This window comes from Cnephaeus nilssonii (genome assembly GCF_951640355.1).
Source record: "Cnephaeus nilssonii genome assembly, chromosome: 15".
In the NCBI taxonomy this organism is placed as follows: domain Eukaryota; kingdom Metazoa; phylum Chordata; class Mammalia; order Chiroptera; family Vespertilionidae; genus Cnephaeus; species Cnephaeus nilssonii.
Genome location: NC_137086.1, coordinates 70,055,148 through 70,079,525, shown reverse-complemented (window position 1 = coordinate 70,079,525; position 24,378 = coordinate 70,055,148). Strand labels below are relative to the sequence as shown.

The window sequence follows — 24,378 nt, the reverse complement described above, 5'->3', positions numbered from 1 at the left end:
TTAATGGATACAGAGTTCAAAACCACGGCTATAAGGTTACTCAAAGATCTTCATGACACTTCAAGGGACTTAGTGAGATTTTCAAGGATCTTAGTGAGAATGCCAATGGATCAGTCAGAAATTAAGCATACATAACTGAAATAAAGAATAATTTACAGGGATTCAACAGTAGAGGATTCTGATAATCAAGTCAACAGTTTGAAATATGAGGAAGCAAAAACACCCAATCAGAACAGCAAAAAGAAAAAGGAATCCAAAAATATGAAGATAGTGTAAGGAGCCTATGGGACACTCTTCAAGCATACCAACAGTCAAATTATGGGGTTCCAGAAGAGAGAGAGAGCAAGCAAGATATTGAAAACCTATTTGAAGAAATAATGACAGAAAACCTCCCCTACCTGGTGAAAGAAATAGACTTACAAGTCCAGGAAGCAAAGAGAGTCCCAAACAAGAAGAATACAAAGAGGACCACACCAAGACACAACATAATTAAAATTCCAAGAGAAAAAGACAAAGAGAATCTTAAAAGCAGCAAGAGAAAAGCAGTTAGTTACCTCTAAGGGAGTGCCCATACAACTGTCAGCTGATTTCTCACAGAAACTATGCAGGTCAGAAGGGAGTGAAAGAAATATTCAAAGTAATAAATTAGCAGAGACCTACAACCAAGATTACCCAGCAAAGCTATCATTTAGAATTGAGGGTCAGATACGCCCCCTCAACTCTAGCCTGTGCTCCCTCTGCTATCACCATCTCTCCTTGGAAACTTTGCAAGGTTCACGTTTATCATATTTCTCATTAGAATCCAGCAAAGGCTCTCTGATCTCTGCCAGAGAAGTTCAGGTCTTGCCATGCTGAAAGGTTCCTAACATCTTGTTCCTCTTGGTTTTCTGCCCTTGTTCCCTCAGTTCTGCCAACACTCAGCCCCCAGACGTGCTGCCTCAGCCCCTGGCTCCCTGCCCTCTGTTCCTTCAGGGCTTGTTGAGGAGCCCTTGTCTGAGACCACATCCCTCTCTGGTTGTGGCTCGGCCAGGACCCTTGTGTGGGCATCACACAGAGGAGGCAGCTGCTCACTCTGTGCTGTGGCCTCAAGGCCCACTCAGCACTCTGACTGAAGGGCTGTCTACGTGATCATGGAAGTATCTTTTCCCTCTTGTTGGCTCTAACTCCTCATGTAACTCTTTTTGTTCTCCTTGCACCAAGGGCAGTGCTGGCACAGGATAGGTGCTCGGCTGGTGCTGCCTGTTGGGTGGCCACCTCTGCTGGATGGGAAGCCCCTGGTGATACCTGCCCAGTCCCAGGCTCCAGCGTTGCTGACGGCTCTGTGGTGTGAGCACACAGGCAGCTGATGGCCTTCCCTCCTCCCAACACAGGCCTGTGCTGTCTCCAGGGCACCATGAACGCCAGCATAGCCCTCTGCCACTTCTGTGAGCTCCATGGCCCCCGCACTCTCTTTTGCACAGAGCTTCTACACACCCTCTTCCAAAGGGGGCTGGGGACAGCCCTGGTCAGGGGGAGCAGGCCAAGGAGGAGGAGGGTGGCATCCAGATGAGCAGTGGGATCTGCACGCACAGCCCAGCGGAAGGGGCCAGCACAGAGTCCAGCAGCCCGGTGACCCAAGAAGTCGGACATGTGTGTGGTCTGCCCTGGCCGTGAAGGCCCTATCTTTTTTGGGGACGAGCAACATGGGTTTGTGTTCAGCCACAACTTCTTCATCAAAGACAGCCTGGCCTGGGGCTTCCAGCGCTGGTACAGCATCACCACCATCATGATGGACTCATCTACCTCATCAACTCCTGGCCCTCCTGCTGGGGAAGATCCACGGGAGCATCGATGAACTCCAGGGCAAGGCGCTCAAGAGCAAGAGGCTTGAGGGGCTTGAGGTTCAGCTTTCTCTTGGTGAGAGCACATGACAGCTCTGTTCTGAAGCTCCTGAAGGCGTGCGGCAGCTGCTGACAGAGAAGCTCCTCTGGGGGATATTTCCCGCCGCCCCCCACCCCCCCCCCCCCACCCCTTCCCGCCAGGACACCTTGGTCCATATGGAGAAGCTCACGAATTTAGAAGAGGAATCAGAAGCTGGGACAACTCTGAGGCTGAAGAGCAAAAAGCTTCTTTCTGTCTTGCCAGAGGGTGTGGAAGGGCGGGAGCTGACCAAATGCCCCACAGGTTCCTCGCTCTCAGACTGTGAGAGCTGGTGGCCCCAAAAGCTGTCTCTTTAAGTCCCTTCAGCACATGAAACAGCAAGTGAAGGTCCCTTTTCAATTCACCAAGGTGGACAGTCGGTCCAAGGAGGACACGCAGAAGCTCCTGAGTACCCTCGGAGTGTCCAAGGAGGACAACGTCAAACTGCTCAAGTTCTGGATGACAGGCTTGAGCAAAACCTACAAGTCCCACCTCATGTCCAGAGTCCGGAGCCCCGCAGCCACAGACCCTCGTAATTGGTCCACCATGGAAGTCTGTCTGATGCCTTCTGGGAAGTGGTGATGGCCATCCTTGCCATTGCACTCAGAGATTGGGTGTCTGGTGGCCGTCATAGGCTGTCCCATCCTGCACTGCTGGCATGGAGCTATGTCCTAGCTGAGACTGTTGGGGCTCAACTATGCCTGTGTGTGGGATTTGGGTGTGGTGAGTTCTTGGATCACCCCACCGGCTTTTTCCATTGCTCCGCCGGAAGAGGACCGGGGGAGACTTGTGACAAGGACAGGCCCCTGCAGCAGTGCACCCGTGAGAGAAGACTAAGGAAGCTGTGTCTCCTATCTCATGGACTTAGATCTCACCGTTTATAGGAAGACATGTCAGGCCAGTCCTGACCTGGGTATTTTAGCCACAACATCATACTTTCTCTTGAGGTTAACATTCAAAACTTTCTGTTCTAAAAATGCAGCAAGCGTTGTCCAGGTATTAAATGCACGCATGTACTATCGCTACAGTTTGTGAATTCTCAAGACAGGTGCTGATCCTTAGTCATTTTTAGTAACCTGGTTTGAGTTGGGCTCTGGGACAGGCTTTCAGAGTAAAGAGGAGGTGTTCCTCATTGGTGGATCCTGGGGAACTCATGTTCTGAAATCTCGTGACTACCAAGTCTTCTGGCCACGCTCTCCTGGTATTGCTTTGAAATTACCCTGTAGTTTGAGGTCAAGCCCCTGATCTTTGTTACACAAAGATGACACTTTGCCGAAATGTTCAGTGGAGCCATTTGACTTGCCTAGCTCACTGTACGATTCCATGTCACTTTGTTTTTATTGCTTCTTTACACATTCACATTTGGATGCAGTTAACCTTCAGAGCATGGTGATTTAAGTTAAGATCATTTCATCCTCTCAGTGTGCATTTTTGATAAGGGTTCATGGTAGGAGGGATTTTCCAGCAGTGTTGCTGACTTGTTTATTTTTTTGTTCCTTTATATTTAACATGAAGACTAAGTATATGACTAGGTATCTATATTATGTAAGAATATTGAAACTATATATCTCTATTTTTATAAATAAAAAAAAGAATTGAGGGTCAGATAAAGAGCTTCACAGAGAAGAAAAAGCTAAAGGAGTTCACCACCACCACCAAACCAGTATTACATGAAATGTTGAAGGGTATTCTTTAAAAAGAGGAAGAAAAACAAAAAGATAAAAAATATGAATAAAAAGGCAATAAATACATATCTATCAATAATCCTATATAATAAAAGTGTAATATGCAAGTCGACTGAATGGCAGAACGACCAGTCACTATGATGCACACTGACCACCAGGGGGCAGAGGCTCAATTCAGGAGCTGCCCCCTGGTGGTCAGGGCGCTCCCACAGGGGGAGTGCCACTCAACCAGAAGCCGGGCTCATGGCTGGCAAGTGCAGTGGCGGTGGCGGGAGCCTCTCCCACCTCCGTGGTAGTTGGACATCCCCTGAGGGCTCACAGACTGCAAGAGGGCACAGGCCAGGCCGAGGGACCCCACCGGTGCATGATCGGGGCCGGGGAGGGATATGGGAGGTTGTCCAGCCGGGGAGGGACCGTAGGAGGGCTCTAGGGCGTGTCCGGCCTGTCTCATTCAGTCCCTATGGCCGAACCCCAGCAGCAAGCTAACCTACCAGTCGGACTGTCTGCCCCTTGGTGGTCAGTGCACGTCAAGTGTGAGCGTTTTGAGCAGCCTTAGCATATTATTAGCATATTACACTTTGGTTGGTTGAAGAGCTGACTGGATGATGGGACACTTAGCATATTAGGCTTTTATTATATAGATATGCATTACTGATGTACACAGACCATATGTGGCAAAGGCCTGGGGTGGGGCGGGAATTGGGTGGAGGAGGGAAATGGGGGAAAAAGAGGGACATCTGTAATAATCTCAGCAAATAAAGATTTAAGAATTTTTTTAAAAAGGTGCTTTAGGGAGAGGTGGAGGAATGAGGAGTAATGTAGGGTGGATTGGGGGCAGTCTTGGGGAGAACAGCTAGGAAGCTCCAGAGATGACCCAGCAGGAGTGAAGAGGACTCCTAACAAGGAGTGTGTGCCCTTGGACCACTTCACCTCCCTGTGCCTCAATTTTTTTATCTGTAAAATGGAGACAATAGTAACACCGTTAATTGTAGATTAAATGAGTTAATGCATACAGTGTGCTGAAATGGGGCTTGGCCAATTGTATGCATTCACTAAGTGTTAGCTATATTATTAGCAAATTATGAGAATGAGGTGTTCACAATGGAAATGCAGTTTAAAAAGCAACTCAGATGACACATGAAAAGAAGAAACTATAGCACTTTATGAATAACTATCCAATAGTGCATTTAAGGAAGGTTAAATACATTTTAAAAGTCTTATAAGCCATAAAGGTAGTTCATTAACAAATAAAAAGAAGGCAATCAATTATTATCTTCACAATTATTTTATACACACAAACACATATATGTGTATATTTCTTTAATTAATTAATCTAATTTTATTTTATTTTTTTGTTAATCCTCACTCGAGGATATTTTTTCCATGATTTTTAGAGAGAGTGGAAGGGAGGGGGAGAGAGAGAGAGAGAGAGAGAGAGAGAGAGAGAGAAGAGAGAGAGAGAGAGAGAGAGAGAGAGAGAGAGAGAGAAAGAGAGAGAGAGAGAGAGAGAGAGAGAGAGAGAAAAACATTGATGTGAGAGAGACACATTGATTGGTTGCCTCCTGCACACACCTTGACCTGGGCCAGGGATTGAGCCTGCAACCCAGGTACGCACCCTTAACTGGAATTGAACCCGTGACCCATCATCATTCCATGGGCCAATGCTCCAATCATTGAGCCAAACTGGCTAGGGCCACATGTGTATATTTTAAGTCTCCAAGCTCAGAGAGGCAGAACTCCCTGAAGACTCCCCATGCATGGTGCCTGGAGGACAGTGCACTGTGGAATGGGGTCTGAGAGAGAGAAGATGCCTGGGGTGGGACTCAGGATTAGTGTAATGGTGGGACCATATGCACTATAATTGGATAGTACAAAATCAGAAAGCATATTTTTAGTTAAAAGCAAGTAAATATTTTGTTAGATAAATTATTCTCACTCGCTGGCGGATTTGATAGAGATTTCTTGATAATATTTCTCGTATTTCATCCATTTCACCAGGTGTAAGCTTCCTTATTTTTTCTTCATGACAGTCACTGAAAGTTGAGAAAAAGAATGATTTACTGTTCAAAAAATAGTCTTTCTTAAAGACATAATATCATTATCCTAATATATAAAAAGCCAAGGGCCATCACGACCAAAACAACCAGACAGACGACTGAACAGCAGGCTACGTGGGGCAATGAGGCTGGCTGGGGGGTTAGTGAGGGATGACTAAACAACTAAACAGCAGGCTGCATGGGGCAACCAGGCCAGCAGGGGGGTTCGTGAGGGATGACCAAATGACTGAATAGCAGGCTGCGTGGGGCGACCAAGCTGGCAGGGGGGGCAGTTGGGGGCAACAAGGCCAGCGGGGGTGGGGAGGAGGAAGTTGGGGGCGACCAAGCTGGCAGGGGGAGCAGTAAGTGGCTACCAGGCTGGCAGGGGGGGCAGATAGGGGCGACCAGGCTGGCAGAAGGGGGCAGTTGGAGTGACCTGGCCAGCAGGGGGGTCAGTTAGAGGTGATCAGGCTGGCAGGCAGAGGCGACTAGGGCGATCAGGCTGTCAGGGGGGCATTTAGGGGTGATCAAGCAGGCAGGCAGGTGAGCAGTTAGGAGCCAGCGGTCCCCAATTGTGAGAGGGATGTCCGACTGCCAGTTTGGCCTAGACTGGCAGTTGGACATCCCCCAAGGGGTCCCGGATTGGAGAGGGTGCAGGCTGGGCTGAGAGGACCTTCTCCCCCCATGCACAAATTTTGTGCTCTGGGCCTCTACTTTAAGAAGAATACTCTTAATTAAGAATGACACTTAGGCATAATTAAACATTTTAAAATAATTTAAAATTCTGAAGTTTTATCTCAGTGCAAGATCACTGAGGACAGGTTTAGTCCTGCACAGACATCCCCAGTCTGCTTGTGTGATTGTTTTTTAAGGAAGTTAGACTATAGTGGCTTATACTGCTATCGCTTTATTATTTCTAATTTGTCATAAAAAAGTAACACAGGATTGTTTTTTTTCCAACAGAAACTTAATTAGCGTATTTTGCTATCCTGGCCTGCACTTTAAAAACATGTCATTAGATATGGTTGCAAAAAGACCATTGATAATATCCATGTGTGTACAGTCCGTCCTCATTACTCAGGGGTGCCGACAGAGCCACCTGGTGGTGAAATGCACTTGGTAAGCACACTGTCATGCTGGGCACCTGCCCAGGCACGGAGGGACTGTGCGAAGTGGAGAGACATTTGCATGGATTGATGTGCAGGTTCCCACATGAGGGTGAGATAGCAACGCTCTGCTTTCTGGTTTTAGCTCTGTGCTGTCAAAAACGGCCCTTCTCGTGGTCTATTTAGTGACAAGTTTTCACAGTTCTGCGTTTTGTGTTGGTGGTTTTGCTGTTTTAAATGGTCCCCAAGCGTAGTTCTGAAGCGGGGCGTGTCCCCTGTGCACGGGGCTGTGATGGGCCTTCTGAGAAAAGCAGTGCTCCGCAGGCTTCCTTCCAGCATGAGCTGCGGTGCCGCTGGCCGCAAGTTCAATGGTAATGACATCACAGTGTATTTCATAAGGCATTTTCAAATGGAACCAAGTTATGCATTGATTGGCTGATTAAAGCATTCTGACCTGAGGCGCCCAGGAACCTAACCCTGTTTTTTCCCCCAGAAGCAATGGTTCAATGTTTGCAAATCAGCATCCAAGGGCGACTTTACAGAACCGTAAGTACTGCGAACAATGGGAATGACTATGTTTATATAGTTTTACTCTAACTCCCTCAATAAATTAAGGGAAAAAGCTGGCCAGATAATAAACATAAACGCACACAAAAGATGAGCCAGGGCACACAAAATAAAGAACGCAGTGCTCATATTATTTTAAACGCTGCTACTGTAAACTAAGAATAATGGTGATTACTGGGGTACAAAGCTGTGCCCAGTGGTAATGGATAGGCACAAAGGAATGAACAAAGAAATTCAAGGCTTCATCAAACTTTCCTATATTTAGACGATTCATTATTGCCTCCTTTGCTTAGAGGGTTTTTTAAGAAGCATCTTTTCAGACAGACATTGTGGTTAGATAGCTGTTCAACTTTCTAGTTTAATTTAATTTAATTAACATAATTTTAAAGTTGAAATGAACAAATAAGGTCAATAAATAACAACCTTTTTGGTGTCTGATTTTCTTTTTCTTTTTGTTAATCCTCACTTGACACTATTTCTTTCATTGATTTCTAGGGAGAGAGGAAGGGAGGGGCAGAGACAGAGAAAGAAACATTGATGTGAGAGAGACACATCGATTGGTTGCCTCCTGCTCAGCCCTGACCAGCACCGGGGAATGAGCCTGCAACAAAGGTACATGCCCTTGACCAGAATCAAACACGGGGCCCTTCAGGCCGTGGGCCGGCGCTCTAACCATCGAGCAGCCAGGCTAGGGATGGTGTCTAATTTTCTTGTACGATGTTCCCACCAAGTTTTAAATAACATGTGTTTGCTTAAATCTAGTGATAAGAGCACAACTACCTCCCTTGTTTACACTTAAAACACCCAGCACCATTCTGAATTTGTGTATTTTACTTGTGGTTCTGTCAAGTTTTGGTTCATATATTTGAGGCTGTCATATTTGTGTGCTAATTTAGACTTGTTATGCCTTCTTATAGATTTGAAACTTTGTCATTATAAAATGTATTTATTTATAGCAATATTTTTGCATAATGTTTACATTTTATGGTAATGTGATTATACAAACTTTCTTTTGTTTAGTGCTTTAATGGTATAACTTTTTCAACTTTTTATTTCTAGCCATCCTCTACCCTTACATATAAGTAGTATCTTTCTTAAACAACATCTAGTGAGTAGTGTATTTTTATACATTCTAATCATTTCTCCCTTTTAAATGGAGTAAGTTCATATTTAATATAATTTGTTTTTAAGATTATTTTCTTACTATTTGCATTCTGTTTGTCCTATATGTTCTATGATTGTTTATTCTTATAATTTATTTTATTTTGTTATTTCATTTCTCTTCTATGTTGGCTTGTTACCTTCTTTAACTATTTTTTTAGTGGTTATCTGAGATTATAATATTAATTGTTGACTTATTAAAGTCCAAAATACATTTTTATTTTTACCACTTACTGAACAATGCAGGGATCAATAATACCATTTACCTCCCTCTCAATTTATAAGCTACTATTGTTGTTAGTTTTAAGTCTGTATAGATTTAAAACCCCACAGACATTATTATTTTATGCAATTAATACTCATTAAATTTTACAGATATTTTCCATTCCCATTGCTTTAATTCCTCCTTCATCTGCAAGCTTTTCTATGAAACCCTTTATCATTGACTTCAATATGATGGTTTTCGTCTGAAAATGTTTTAACCTACTTTTTTGAAGGGTGTTATAGCACGATATGAAACTAGGTTATAAGTTACTTTCTTTAAAAAATTTTAAGATAACAATGGTTTCCACTGTGTTTGTTGAAAAATAATTGTCAGTTTTTTCTTTTAAAGAAATAGGTCTCTTTTTCTCTGAGTATGTTTAAATTTTCTCTTTGTGCTTTTGATCTTCAGCAGTTTTTACGATCATATGCCTGCATTTGGTTTTCTTCATATCTAATCTGCTTGGGGTTTGTCACATTTTATGTCTTTTATCTGTTTGGGGAAATTATTAGTCATTTTGTCTTAAAATATTGCTTTTACCAATTTTTCTCTCACTTCCTTTTGGAACTTTTTTTTAAAAAAAATTCTTTATTGGTTACGGTGTTACATATGTGTCCTTACCTTTTGGAACTTTTGACTATCTTCCATATGTTTCTTACTTTCTTTTCCACATTTTCATCCTCACCCCCCACCCGCAACTTTGTGCTTCATTCTGGTTTTCTTTTCTCCTATCTCCCAATTTATCAATTATCTTTTCAGCTGTATCTAACCTGTGTATACACCTATCAAATGAGATCCTAAATTTAGTTGCTTTATTTTTAGCTCAAATATTCCACTAAGATGTTTTTATTCATGTAATCTCCATGACAATGCCCAAAATGCCAATGCCCTTTTCTTTTTTTAGGCTTATTATATTTCATTTTAAAGCCCATGCTTTTTAAATAAATTTTTATTTATATCAGAGAGGAAGGGAGAGGGAGAGATAGAAACATCAATGATGAGAATCATGGATTGGCTGCCTCCTGCACGCCCCCTCCTGGGGATCAAGCCTGCAACCCGGGCATGAGCCCTGACCGGAATCAAACCCAGGACCCTTCAGTCTGCAGGCAGATAGATGCTCTATCCACTGAGCCAAGCCAGGAAGGGCTAAAGGTCATGTTGGTAACTCAATTATCTGAATCTTCCATTTACCTGTTACTATTCTGTTTTTATCTTTTTCTCAATGTTTTCAGTCACATTTCGTTGTCTATTCATTTTCTTTTGATTGGTTGCTAAACATTAAATATGAAAATATCATAGAGACAGTTTAAGGCTTTTTATGCTCTTATTTTCTTCCAGAGAATAGTTACATTTCCTTCCCTAAAGCAACTGGGATAGGGGGAATATCACGCTCAGGTGACAAACAGTCGTGGATTAAGAGGATCCTAGACTGGGCTTCTTTGATTGGAGGGTAAGGTGCAGGCTGTGCGGTAACACCTACGGCTGGACACCAGCGCTCCTCCCTCTTGTGGGCCCTGAGTTCCCGTGTTATCTCTGTGACCCATCTGTCTGTGAAACCTCTGTTCTAACCTTTTGGGCTCAGACACCTTCTCTGTGACCCAGGAGGGAACAGGACCTAATGCCGGCTCCATCTTCTCGGTTCCCTGTTCTCCTGACTCTTGGCTGAAAACATCCCCCCCATGCTGGTACTTCCCTGCTTACAAGCAGGTTTTAAAAATACGTTTTGTCCTTTTTTCTAGTTATTCTCAGAAGCTGGTTTGGTCTGTAGCACTCAGTCCATTATTATTAGAAATACTGGTGGCCCGGTGCACGAAATTCGTGCACATTAAAAGGTAATTAATTAGAGGAAATAGTTTAATATTGCGATCTGCCCTTTCTCATAATAGAAGTGTCAGAGATGAAAGAAAATTAGTAAAATGTATATGAAAATCTTCCTTCTGGCAGAGTCTGGGGTGTGCCGTGGGACCCAGAGTCAAGTCCCTGCCCACCCGCGCACGCCTCAAAATCATGCGAGACCCAGACCCAGCTGACCCCACCCCCATTGGGCGAGATCCAGACCTGGCCAGCCCCACCCCCGTCAAGCCCCGCTGGGTGGGGGGTGCAGCCTGAGGTTCCCAGTGAATCCCCACTGGGCAGGGGGGTGCAGCCTCAGGTCCCCCAGCCCAGCCCGGCTTCATGCAGCCTCAGGTTCCTGCTGATCACTCGTTATGGGAACCCCACCTCTGCTGTGGGCGCAGCCATTTTGTAACAGTGTGATGGTTAATTTGCATATTACCTCTTTATTATAATGTATGATTCCTTATTATCTCCCCTTTTGCTTCTCTCCTCTAGATAAAACATTTTGGGAGAGGTGGAGTGGTTCATAAGGCACTCATTCAGCCAACTATGCAGCAGCCATTCATTCTGTTGCCAAGTTCCCTAGTCCTAAACACTTGCCTTTACCTACTACCAACTGCAAAATGAACTGTGAACAGAGAGTAGAACTGAGAATTTTCTCTTCTGTGATCACAGAAACAATGGCTCTTCTTTGAGAAGCTGGCTAATTGACTCATCCTTTGTTTCAGCTGCAAATGGAATGGTGCGTAAGAAAGATCTTGAAATTGTAAAGCTAGAGGGAAACTTAAGGGTCAGTGTAGCTCCGTTTTCTACTTGGAAAGCTCAATCTCAGGGCAATAAATGGACCAGTGTAAGGGCACGCAGAGCATTCTCTGCTGAGTGCAACTATACGTCAGTCATTCTGCTCAGTTCACTACTGTTTATGACACAACATGATGCCTTGACCTCCAAGCCATCCTGGTCACTGTTTCTTTTCATTCTGGCTTGCATAAACTCCCATAATTTTCATAGGAGACTTGGAGTCCTAGTAAAATCATGGTTTATGTGGTTGGGTGTGATTTGATGCTTCCTCTCTCATATAAACACTCCCACTGTTAGAATTTTAATTAGATGACATTTAGTTTAAATGAGCTTCAAGCTCATCAGTGAAAGCAGTAGAGCCTATCATTCTGTTCTGCTGTAATTTTGCTGTAAGACTTTGGGTTTTATATGTAAATCACTTCACAATTCTGAGTATTCATTTCTTCTGTTTTGTTTTATTTTATTTTACTTATTTATAAAATATATTTTTATTGATTTCAGAGAGGAAGGGAGAGGGAGAGAAATCAAGCTAAAGGAGTGTGAATGTAAACTGTAGGCTTATCAAAGGTTCAAAGGAAGTCTGTGTTTACCACCATTTAAAGAAAACAAACCAAGAACGAGATCAAAGGTCAAAACACCCTCTCTTGGACTGGGAGTGAGAGAGTTCCTGCATCTGTCCAAGAGGGTCATCTGCAGTGTGATGAGCCAGGGTTTGGCAACAGGGGGCATTTTCTTCCTCTCAGGGATCATGAAAAGCATCCATGACAGTAAGGGGGTGGGTGTGGGGTGGGTGCTGTCATTGAAAAGCCAAGGCGAGCAAGGAGAGCTATGACATTTAAAGGCATACCCTATCTGTTTTTCCTTTCACAGCATCCTACACTGGAGTTCGAGCTGGTAACCTGGGCATGTGCCCTGACCGGGAATTGAACCCTAACCTCCCGGTTCCTAGGTTGACGCTCAACCACTCAGCCATGCTGGCTGGGCTCCTCTGTTTTAAAATTAAGGAGACACACTAGGTCAGTGGATCTCAGTCCCGCTTAAATTAAAAACATCTGAAGGGCTTATAAAGCCGCCTGTCTCTGGTCCTTGGCCCCAGAGATCCTGATCCTGTTGGTCTGGGTGGGCCTGGTAGCTCTGGGAGTTCCTACTTCCAAGCTGTTTCTAGCAGGCGCTGGGTTGGGAAACACTGCAGCAGAAATCACCAAACTAATGTCCTTTCTGGCCTTAAACTATGACACTGTGCCATCTCCAAGGAAATCTATCCTATATAATAAAAGGCTACTATGCAAATCAATCGAACAGCAGAACAACCAGTTGCTATACTGGCACTGACTACCAGGCGGCAGATGCTCAACGCAGGAGCTGCCACCTGGTGGTCAGTGCTCTCCCAAGGGGGAGCGCCACTCAGCCAGAAGCTGGGCTCACGGCTGGTGAGTGCAGCGGCAATGGCAGGAGCCTCTCCCGCCTCCACAGCAGTTCTAAGGATGTCCGACTGACAACTTAAGCCCACTCCCCAAGAGCAGGCCTAAGCTGTCAGTTGGACATCCCCCGAGGGCTCCCAGACTGTGAGAGGGCGCAGGCCGTGCACTGGGCCTCTAGTATATAAAAGCCTAGGTGACCGGCCCATTGGCTGACTGGCCAGTAGCTATGACGCACACTGACCACCAGGGGGCAGATGCTCAACGTAGGAGCTGCCGAGCTGCAGTGACTTGGCAGCTGCAGTGACTTGGTAGCTGTGGTTCTCTGGTGACGTACCCAGAACCAGAGAGGAGGGAGCTTGATTCTGGTTGCCAAGAACCAACCTCTCGCAATACAGGACCCCTTGGGGGATGTCGGAGAGCCGGCTTCAGCCCAATCCCTGCAGGCCAGGTGTGCACCGGGCCGTTAGTTGCTAAATAACTTCCTGCACATAGAACACACCTTAAAGTATTCCACTGCAGAATGCCTGCTGAAGAGACTTTAACTTACTTTCCAAAGCATCGAATTTCCCAGAGCACAGCCACCCTACACATGACAAGGCATCCCCTGACTAGCTGATTTTAAAATAACAGACGTGATGAGACGTGACATGACCTGAGGTAATACAGCATAAGACACATGTCTACATTTTTCACTTTTAAGCAGAATCGCATTCTTCTGTGAGATCTGAAGGTATCTCTCCAGGACACAGGGCAAATTCGTTATTATTACTGGCTTCAGAAACCCTAAAACTAACTTTAACGACACACTCGGCGACGCCAGCTTTTATCTGTGAGTGGTGCTTACTTCAGAGACGCAAACGAAGGCCCGGCGCTCCTCAGCCCGGTCTCCGCCATCTCGATGGCGTGCTTTATCTCCAGCTTTTTGTATAAGGACACAATGCTCGACTTGGGCTGGTTTTCCCGAATCAAAAGCTTCCGCAGGTATTTGTCATCAAACTTTTTAAACCTGGAAATAAGGAAAATTAAAGCTTTGATTAACTAATGCTACCTACACCAAGCATGTCAAGCTTTTGGGCCGCATCCGCATGGGGCCCACAATGAATATTTTTGCGGCCCAGCCAATGTAACGGATGTAAGAAACGTTTTAATAAATATTTCATAACTTAATTTTTACAATATCCTGTTACACATAATTATTAATAACGAACTACAATGACTGGTTACTATAATCGTGTTGCATTCATTTCCCTTACGCGCAGGTGTACCATTTCTGTCCACTAATACCAGCAGCGAATATTTTAGCGGCCAATGGCCACGTCATTAGTCTTGGACTGACTTGTTTGGTGAGCGCAACAGGAAATATTTTGCTTTTGGAGAAAAGAAGAGTAGATTTATTTGCATTCCACTTATTAATTTGTGCAGTTATTTAGTGTCTGGTAAGTTAATGTTCAAGAAAAAATATTAATTTTTATTAAAATGTTCTATTATTTTATGTTACCAATTACTCATTTATTTCAGCCCTTTGTAGTCATCATGTCTCTATCAAAATAAACCTATGTTTCTATGAAAATTGAGACTTGTTTCTTTGCGGCCCACATACACTCACACCTTGTTTATTTGGCCCGTGTTAGCCTTTGAGTTTTACATGCTTGACCTACACTAAGAAAAAACTTGCTTTCAACAATGAAATAATTTCCACTACTCCTGGGGGGAAACGTAGTAGCAGTGCTGATCATTATAATTATTTTAAAATGTGCATACCTGAATACAGATGTCCATAAAATATGGATACATGCAAATAAAAGTGTATATAGCACATATTGATACATGAATCTAGTATGTATTTCTACATTTCCTATTTCTCTGCTTCTCTTTTCAGCAAAATTATTCAAAAGTGTTGTTAATATTCTGTCTACAATTCCTCTCCTTTAATTCTCTCTTGAAAATTCAGGCTTTTCCCTCCAATACTCGATTCCAATTACCCATTTTGAAGTAACCAGTAATCCCCCCACAACATAAATCCAATGGCCAACTATTTAGCTCTCAGCTTTTCTGACCTCTGCTGTTTAAAACAGTGTCTTCTGGGAAACACACTGCTCTGGGTCCCTGCCTACCTCTCCCTCAACCGCTTTTTAGAATCCCTTTTCCTCTTCCCGTCCGCTTTGTGCAGGAGTGCCCCTGGCTCTGCCTCTGGTCCTCTTCTCCACCTCCACGCACCCTCCTGGTGCATGGACTTTAATAGCTTCTCTAGGCCAGTGACTCTCACATGTGTATCTACAGCTCCAGCCTCTCTCCCAAACCCCAGAAATAAATATTCAGCAGCCTAATCAACATCTCCATGTGGCTATCGAGCAGACCTCTCAATCTCCATGTGCTCAAGCTGGGCTTGTCTCCTCCCGTAACCCTCCCACCATTTCCGTTAATGGGAGCTCCACCAGGTCAGAACCCTGATGTCATCTTTGATTCTTCTTCTCTCATGTTCCATGTTATAACTGAACTAGTGACCTGGTGCATGAATTTCGTGCACATTAAAAGGGGATTACTTAGAGGAAATAATTTAATATTGCTATTTGCCCTTTATAATAGAAGTGTCAGAGATGAGAGAAAATTAGTAAAATGTATATGAAAATCTTCCTCCTGTCAGAGTCTGGGGCTCACCATGGGACCCGGAGTCAAGTCCCCACCCACCCACATGCACCTCAAAATTGCATGAGACCCAGACCCGGCCAGCACCCCTCCCATTGGGCTAGATCCAGACCCGGCCAGTCCCACCCTTGTCAAGCCCTGCCAGGCAGGGGGCGTAGCTTCAGGTCCCCTGGCCCAGCACCAGGGCGGGGGCGTGCCTTGAGGTCTTCCGTCAAGCCCTGCCAGGTGGGGGACACGGCCTGAGATCCCTTGTCAAGCCCAGTCAGGCAGGGGGGCGCAGCCTCAGGTCCCCTGGCCCAGTGCTGGGGCGGGGGGCATGGCCTGAGGTCCCCTGTCAAGCCCCACCTGGTGGGGGGCACGGCCTGGGGTCCCCCAGCCTGGCACTGGGGCGGGGGGAGCAGCCTGAGGTCCCCTAGCCCAGCACCAGGATGGAAAGTGCACCTTGAGGTCCCCTGTCAAGCCCTGCCAGGTGGGGGGCGGGGCCTGAGATCCCCTGTCAAGCCCCACAGGGGTGGGGGAGGGCATAGCCTCAGGTCCCTGCTCATTGCTCTTTAAGGCTCCTTATGGGAACTTGGCCTCAGCTGTGGGTGCAGCCATCTTTGTGACAGAGTGATGGTCAATTAGCACATTCCCTCTTTATTATATAGGATGGTGTCCATCTAAAAATTCCTATGTTGAAGCCAGAATGCCAGTCCCTCAGAATGTGGCCATATGTGGAGACAGGAGTGATTCCGTGAAAATGAGGTCACTCGAGTGGGCCTGTGTAATAAGAGAAAACGCGGACAAACATGCACTGAGGGAGGATGCCATGAAGAGGCAGGAAGAAGAGGCCGTCTTTACGCCAAGGAGAGAGGCCTGTGACAGGCCCTTCCCTCATGGCCCTCAGAAGGAACAACATCTATCAGCACGCTGACCTTGGACTTGTAGCTCACAGAACGGAGGAAATAAACTGCTATTGTTTAAGCCACCCCAACGGTGGTACTTTGTTACAATGCCTCTGGCAAACAAATTCTCCCTGTCCACCCTATCAGCAGTTTCTCTTGGTGCCAAAATACCTACAAAACCCAACCATTCCTCACCACTTTACTGCTATCACCACGCCAAGACATGGTTATCTCTCGATGAATTCTTACAACGGGCACCTGATTGGTCTCCCTGCTCCTACCGCTGAATTTCTACAGCCCATCCTTGACACAGAAGCCACAGTGATCCCGTTAAAGTGTACATCAAACAGTGAGACTCCCCTGCATCTCACCTGAGGAACAGCCATGACCTGGAGGCCCTATACAACCGCAGCTGCACCGCTTAGTGCTCCTCTTACCCGGGACCCTCAGCCTTCCTCTCCTTGCTGGTGTCCTTCCTGGTGTCCTTGCTGGTGTCCTCCCTGGTGTCCTTGCTGGTGTCCTTCCTGGTGTCCTTCCTGGTGTCCTTGCTGGTGTCCTTGCTGGTGTCCTTGCTGGTGTCCTTCCTGATGTCCTTGCTGGTGTCCTTGCTGGTGTCCTTGCTGGTGTCCTTCCTGATGTCCTTCCTGATGTCCTTCCTGATGTCCTTCCTGATGTCCTTGCTGGTGTCCTTCCTGGTGTCCTTCCTGGTGTCCTTCCTGATGTCCTTCCTGATGTCCTTGCTGGTGTCCTTCCTGGTGTCCTTCCTGATGTCCTTGCTGGTGTCCTTCCTGATGTCCTTCCTGATGTCCTTGCTGGTGTCCTTGCTGGTGTCCTTGCTGGTGTCCTTGCTGGTGTCCTTCCTGATGTCCTTCCTGGTGTCCTTGCTGGTGTCCTTCCTGGTGTCCTTCCTGGTGTCCTTCCTGATGTCCTTGCTGGTGTCCTTGCTGGTGTCCTTGCTGGTGTCCTTCCTGGTGTCCTTCCTGGTGTCCTTCCTGATGTCCTTCCTGATGTCCTTGCTGGTGTCCTTGCTGGTGTCCTTGCTGGTGTCCTTCCTGATGTCCTTGCTGGTGTCCTTGCTGGTGTCCTTGCTGGTGTCCTTGCTGGTGTCCTTCCTGGTGTCCTTCCTGATGTCCTTCCTGATGTCCTTGCTGGTGTCCTTGCTGGTGTCCTTGCTGGTGTCCTTGCTGGTGTCCTTCCTGATGTCCTTGCTGGTGTCCTTCCTGGTGTCCTTCCTGATGTCCTTCCTGATGTCCTTGCTGGTGTCCTTGCTGGTGTCCTTGCTGGTGTCCTTGCTGGTGTCCTTCCTGGTGTCCTTGCTGGTGTCCTTCCTGGTGTCCTTCCTGATGTCCTTCCTGATGTCCTTGCTGGTGTCCTTGCTGGTGTCCTTGCTGGTGTCCTTGCTGGTGTCCTTCCTGATGTCCTTGCTGGTGTCCTTGCTGGTGTCCTTGCTGGTGTCCTTGCTGGTGTCCTTCCTGATGTCCTTGCTGGTGTCCTTCCTGGTGTCCTTCCTGATGTCCTTGCTGGTGTCCTTGCTGGTGTCCTTGCTGGTGTCCTTGCTGGTGTCCTTGCTGGTGTCCTTCCTGATGTCCTTCCTGATGTCCTTGCTGGTGTCCTTGCTGGTGTCCTTCCTGATGTCCTTCCTGATGTCCTTGCTGGTGTCCTTGCTGGTGTCCTTACTGGTGTCCTTGCTGGTGTCCTTGCTGGTGTCCTTCCTGGTGTCCTTGCTGGTGTCCTTGCTGGTGTCCTTGCTGGTGTCCTTCCTGATGTCCTTCCTGATGTCCTTGCTGGTGTCCTTGCTGGTGTCCTTACTGGTGTCCTTGCTGGTGTCCTTCCTGATGTCCTTGCTGGTGTCCTTGCTGGTGTCCTTACTGGTGTCCTTGCTGGTGTCCTTGCTGGTGTCCTTCCTGATGTCCTTGCTGGTGTCCTTGCTGGTGTCCTTGCTGGTGTCCTTCCTGATGTCCTTGCTGGTGTCCTTGCTGGTGTCCTTGCTGGTGTCCTTCCTGATGTCCTTGCTGGTGTCCTTCCTGGTGTCCTTGCTGGTGTCCTTCCTGGTGTCCTTGCTGGTGTCCTTCCTGATGTCCTTGCTGGTGTCCTTCCTGATGTCCTTGCTGGTGTCCTTCCTGGTGTCCTTGCTGGTGTCCTTCCTGATGTCCCTGCTGATATCCTTGCTGTACTGGACACTCTCCAGCTGCGCTCCCACCTATGGCTTCTCTACTGACTATTCCTCCCCCTGGGGACCCTCCTTCGACAGACATGTCTCCTGTTCTCGACCAGACTTCCTTTTCTGTTTCGTGGATACATTTTCCTCCACAGAAGCTATTTTCTGATGTGCTATGAAACTAGTATTTGTGCTTTCCTTGCACAAGAGTGGCCTCTGTGGGCTGAGGTGGGGGTTGTTTCCGGCCAGCGCACAGCTCAGTGCCTCACATTTGTAAGCTTGGATGCAAGAAGGAATCCTGCGGCCCCAGTTCCTCCCTATATCCACACCCTCTGCCATGGTACTCGGCAATGTCCTTCTACCCACCTGGCCTGCTTCCCGCCACTCAGCTCAGTAGTTCCTTGCGTTGGTCAGTGGGCTAACAGCAGACACGCAATGGAAGCAGAGGCTTGCTCATCCTACCATGCCTCCCGCGCCTGCACACGTACTGCGAGGAGGATGTGAATGGAGTGGCCATCAGTCCCGAGACAGAGGAGAATGCCACACGGAGCAGGTGAAGCCAGCGCGGGCACAGAAGAGGCAGCGGGCCAGGGACACCACACACGCCCCTGCGGCAGGAGCGTGACCAGTCAGACCCGCCCGCCCTCCCAGAGCAGCTGCCCCCCTCCTGTCTCAGGTGCTTTAATAATAAGTGACTATTGTTTTGAGCGCTTGACTATTGGGTTGGTTTGTTATGTAACATTATTATGTCAATATGTAAACAATACAGCATGCAGTAAATATTTGTTGAGAAAGAAATAAATTTATTACAGTGATTACCAAGAGCCCAAGGAGTTTTATAGGCACACCTGTGCTTTGAAAACAAACAAACAAAAAACAATGCTAACCAGATTCTTGGTTTTGAACGCCGAGGGCTGCGAGTAATTAGTCATCCTTAGAGGCTTTGCTCTTGACTGGCCCCGGCACTAACTGCTGGGCCCCACTTTGGTCTAAGTTTGAGCAGGACCCTTGGCAGCAACACCTCTTTTAAAATGTCTTTTGTTATTGTCTTAGCTTTTCCCTCGATTCAAACAAAATGAAGAATAAACATTAAGGGTAATGACGTCTGATGCTTTTTGGGGGAGGAGCTGTGCACTTTCCTTTTTAAAAATATGTTTTCATTGATGTTAGAGAGAGAGGAAGGGAGAGGGAGAGAGACATAGAAGCCGATGTGAGAGAAACATCCACATGGACTGGCTGCCTCCGCGCGGCCCTGGGGGACCACGGAGCCGGGCAGTGAACAGCGGCCTCTGGCGCACTGAGCACACCGGCCAGCGGACTGTGCACTTTCTTCTGCTTTATTTCTACACCTTTCCTTTCTCCGCCAAGCTGCACATGGGACGTCTCCTTCTCCATCCTTAGATTCCTTCTGCCAAGTTGGAGAAACTCCCTTACTGCGTTGCCCTGTCACATCTTTCTCAAAGGACCCACTGCCTCCAGAATTCCCTGCAGGGAAATCCACAGCATAAGGAAAGGGAAAGGTACCCAGCACACCGAAAACAATCACTTCTTTTCATGTCATCTTTGGTAACATCAACAATTAGTACATACCAGAGAGAGGACCTGAGCAGAACTTAAGCTAAAATGGCTTGTCAGTACCGCACTGTTCCATACCCACTTCCTGGCATAAGCAGCGCACTTGACCATCCAGAAAATTATTCAAAACTAAAGGCCGATGCACGAAATTCATGCAAGGAGCTCCGCCCTGACAGCCACGGCTTCGTCTGGAAGGTCGTTCGGCTGTCCAGTCTAACTAGCATATTACACTTTTATTATTATAGATTTACCTGTAAAACATTGTGCATGAAATGCTTAAAGGAAATGTTTAAATAATTAAATGAAGTATGCACATGGCAGAGGAGTCAGGCATGGGACAATACTGTCTTTCAGACACGAATCAGCTGTCTCTGCCAAATTCAGTATTTGCAGTTCCATCAGCGGCGACCTGCAGTGTTTGCCTGGGACAGACTCAGCCTCGGAGATAAAGCGCCTCTCCCTGCAAGACAGGACGCCAGCCTTTCCCGGGTCCTCCTTCCGCCTGCGTCCCAGACAGAGCCACACCTTCCTTCCTCTAACTCTGCCCGGATCCCATCATTTTTTAAAAAATGTATGTATCAATTTTTTTTTTTTTTTGAGAGAGAGACAGAGGTAGTGAGAGAGAGGGGGACGGGGAGAGAAACATCGGTTTGTTGTTCCACTTATTTGTGCATTCATTGGTTGATTCTTGTCTGTGCCCCGATATCAGGATGAGGCTCTAACCAACTGAACTACCTAGCCAGGACACTCATATTTTTCCTCATTTGGGGGCGGTGGAGTGATATAAATCTTTGGTCCAATCTTTACTTTTGAAAAGGAACAAATTGTTCTACTCACTTGTCACCTGTCACCTGTCACCCTAGCAGGATGACAGGGAAGGGAGAAGAGTGCGTGGGAAAGGGAGCAGCAGGGGACAGCAGGGCCGTGCAGTCACAGGCACGGGGCCAGGTGCTCTGGGCTGCCTCCTGCCCCCAGAACCGTGAACACTGCCCAAGGTCAATGGCCGCTGCTGCCAGATTCTTACAGTGGAGATTTTAGTTTGTGTTATTTTATTACTTTATGACCAAACTAGAGGCCCCATGCATGAAATTCATGCAAGGGGCTCGGCCCTCGCAGCCCTGGCTTCATCTGGAAGCTCGTCCGGGAGGACGTCTGGAAGGTCGTTCGGCTGTTCGGTCTAATTAGTGTGTTAGCTCTTTATTATATAGGATGTGACAAATAAATACTTTCCTTTAGTGATGAAGTAAGCTTGGTCCAAGGAGCCATTCTCCATTGGTAAACAGTATGGTCAGGGTTATAAAGGTGGTTTAGCACTTAAAGTCTCCACAGCTCGTTTTATGACTTAGTGACATCTCACATGCACACACACACACACACACACACACACACACACACACTCACCCCTCTATTTGCTTTATGACTTTTTTGTTGCCTTTATTATACTGCAAACATTTAAAGGCCCGAGTCTATTGCTTACACTTCTCATGTAGTGCACTGTCACATAAGCACTTAAAAATTCCCTATATTAAAATACACAAATTGGTAGGCTGGTCAACTTCATGTAATTAGCTGGGGTGGGCTCTGTGAGGAAGGACAGGCAGGAGGGCAAGAGGATCCACCAGCTACAGCTTAGAACCTGCCCGTCTTCAGGGACCAGCTGACATGCCCCCTCCTTCCTAAGTCTCTCTTTGCCAGCCGTTCTGCCTGGCTAGGCCGCCTTTTCCACTTCAACTATAAGATCCTTGAAGAGAGACACTTAGTCTTATTTATCCAGCACAGAGCATTTAAAGGCAAAACCCCCACAGATAGGTAGACAGATGATAGACAGATGATAGATAGAGAGATGATAGATGATAGACAGATGGTTGGTAGGTGATAGATGATAGATGACAGATAGACAGATGGTTGATAGGTGATAGATAGATGATATGTGATAGGTGATAAACAGATGATAGATAGATGATCATGATAGGTGATAGATAGATGATAGACAGATGATAGATGATAGATAACAGATAGGCAGATGGTAGATAGGTGATAGACAGATGATAGATAGAGAGATGATAGATGATAGACAGATGATAGATGATAGGTAGGCAGATGGTTGATAGGTGATAGATGATAGGTGATAGATGACAGAAAGATGATAGATGATAGATGATAGACAGATGATAGATGATAGATGATAGACAGACAGATGATAGATAGGTGATAGATAATAGATAATAGATGATAGATGATAAGTGATAGATGATAGATAGATGATAGATGATAGATGGTAGACAAGTGATAGATGATAGACAGACTCATTTATATAAGTGCACATAATCTTTTAGCTAAGTGTAGCTTTAAAAATACTTGTTATTTCTGTTAGTCTATATATGGCCTCAGATGCTCTCAACATATTTGGCAGAACAAATAGTAATGGGGCCCCCAGTTTTTACCAAATAGAATGCATTCTTCAGTGTCGCTTGCAGTGTGAAGTGTCCCACGGACTGAGGCCTGGCTGTGAAGGGCCAGGCCTGTGATGTAGCTGGAAGGACTGTGTGGGAATGTGTGTGCCCTTGTCAGGAGGAGGCTAGTACATATTCTCTGTCTCTTCATGATCCTTCTTCCCAAGGTCAGCCTGGGCTTTGTGCATAACGGCTAATGCTGGAGCAGACACTTTGGTCTGTGAACAGCTTTGGAAATGGAAGTTGTTAGTAGCATCAACTAGACAGAGGGCCCTGGGACCGTGAGGAACCTGTGAGCAGAACTCAGCGAGGAGACTACACGGCCTGCCTCAGGCTGTTTATATCAGAGAGAAACACACTTCTATCTTGTTAAAGCCAGCGCTGTTCCAGGGCTCTGTTGTAGCCCCACTTGTCCTAAAGGACACACTCTGGCAGCACAGGGAGCGTTCACTCTGAGAACCACACCCGCCAGGAGTGCCCCCGGGCCCTCCGGAGCCGCTGCACAGGGGAGGGCCTCCGCCTCCTTACTTGTCTCTCCAAAAGTTGTGGCCCCAGTGTCCACAGACGTCTTCAATCCCAGTCTTCACATGGTCAAAGAACTGGAAAGAAGAAAGCAGCTCATGGAGTAATCTTAACTAAAAGCATAATTCCTGCTCTATTTACATCATGCCTACACTTCAAATACTAGTAGCTTTTGCTTTTTTTTTTTTTTTTACTGAAAGCAATGAAACAAGAATCAATGTTCAAACATTGATGAGATATTTGTCACCTGGATACTAAGCAATTCTGAGATTATTGTTTTATCTTTAAAAGTTTATTCATAATTTTAGAAAATATGAAATACGATAATTTTCTAGTGGAAACATTTTCAGGTTGAAGGAGGTAATGAGGAGCCTCCACTGGGGAGCTCGCCAGGCTGAGCCGGAGAAGCCACCACGAGGCTTCGCTCGCTCCGCACCCCAGCTCGTGCCTTCCTCAGCCCTCCCTCTTTTCTACCTTCTTCCATGCCCTCTTCTTCAGGCACCGAGCACCTGGCGTCACACCGTCACACCGTGTGACCGAGCCGCCACCTCTCTCCCCTGGCCATGAGCCCCTGGGACCTACCCGGCTGTGGATTTCCTCACTCACGGCTTGCTGCTTCTTATTGGCCTTTTTAACATCGAGAAACTCCACGAGTGGCCGAATGGTTATTCCCTGCACGTGAAGAGAGAGTGAATTTTCTTATAAAATGAAATAAAAATTCAGTGATAAGTTTATTTTCCTGAGGTTCCATCACCAGCAAGATATCCTGGTCCCCAGACACAGCGGGTGTAAGCACTGTGATTCCCTCCTCCGCAGCCGCCGGCTCTCCGGGGCATGCTGCTAGAAACAGGATGGACAAAACGCAAGACATTGAAATGTGATTCTAAGAAGTAGAAAGAAATTCTAAGAAAGAATAAAGTGTTATCCAAGTTACAGGAATCACCTGCTTGTATGATCCATAGAAGACTTCTCAATGATTCTTACAGTCATTGATTTATTAAAACAATTTTCATTGAGCATCTGTTTTATACATGTCAGGAGCTTGGTCATTTAAGACACAAACACGAATAGTTGAGGACTATAGTGTGATGGGGAGGACAATATACCCCAGACAGTTAGGAGCGGGCAGAGGAGAACGGGACGCAGGGACGGGCCCAGGGAGTCGGGTCCGTGGGAGCGCGGGGAGGAGCAGGGCTCGGCATGAGGAGGGCACAAAGGGCTGGGCATGTTCACCCGCCGTGGGGAGTGAGAGAACCACAGGCGATCTGGGAAGCAAGGAACAGGAAGAAATGTCCTTAACACGCAGAAATACTTGCCAGAAGTCTACATGATAACGAAACATGAAAAGCATTGCCGTCACCACCAG

General features: G+C 46.5%; 1 protein-coding gene across 1 annotated transcript in view; it reads right to left on the bottom strand.

Moving 5' to 3' along the window:
- The window catches only part of SLC9A2 (solute carrier family 9 member A2), a 125,085-nt gene that overhangs the window by 9,257 nt on the left and 91,450 nt on the right, over nt 1-24,378 (bottom strand). The window contains exons 6-9 of the mRNA XM_079791578.1: nt 23,595-23,684; nt 23,019-23,089; nt 13,619-13,780; nt 5,521-5,617 (exon numbers count right to left, since the gene is read on the bottom strand). Coding sequence (XP_079647704.1) covers nt 5,521-5,617; nt 13,619-13,780; nt 23,019-23,089; nt 23,595-23,684 — 420 coding nt within the window. The remainder of the gene's footprint in view (nt 1-5,520; nt 5,618-13,618; nt 13,781-23,018; nt 23,090-23,594; nt 23,685-24,378) is intronic.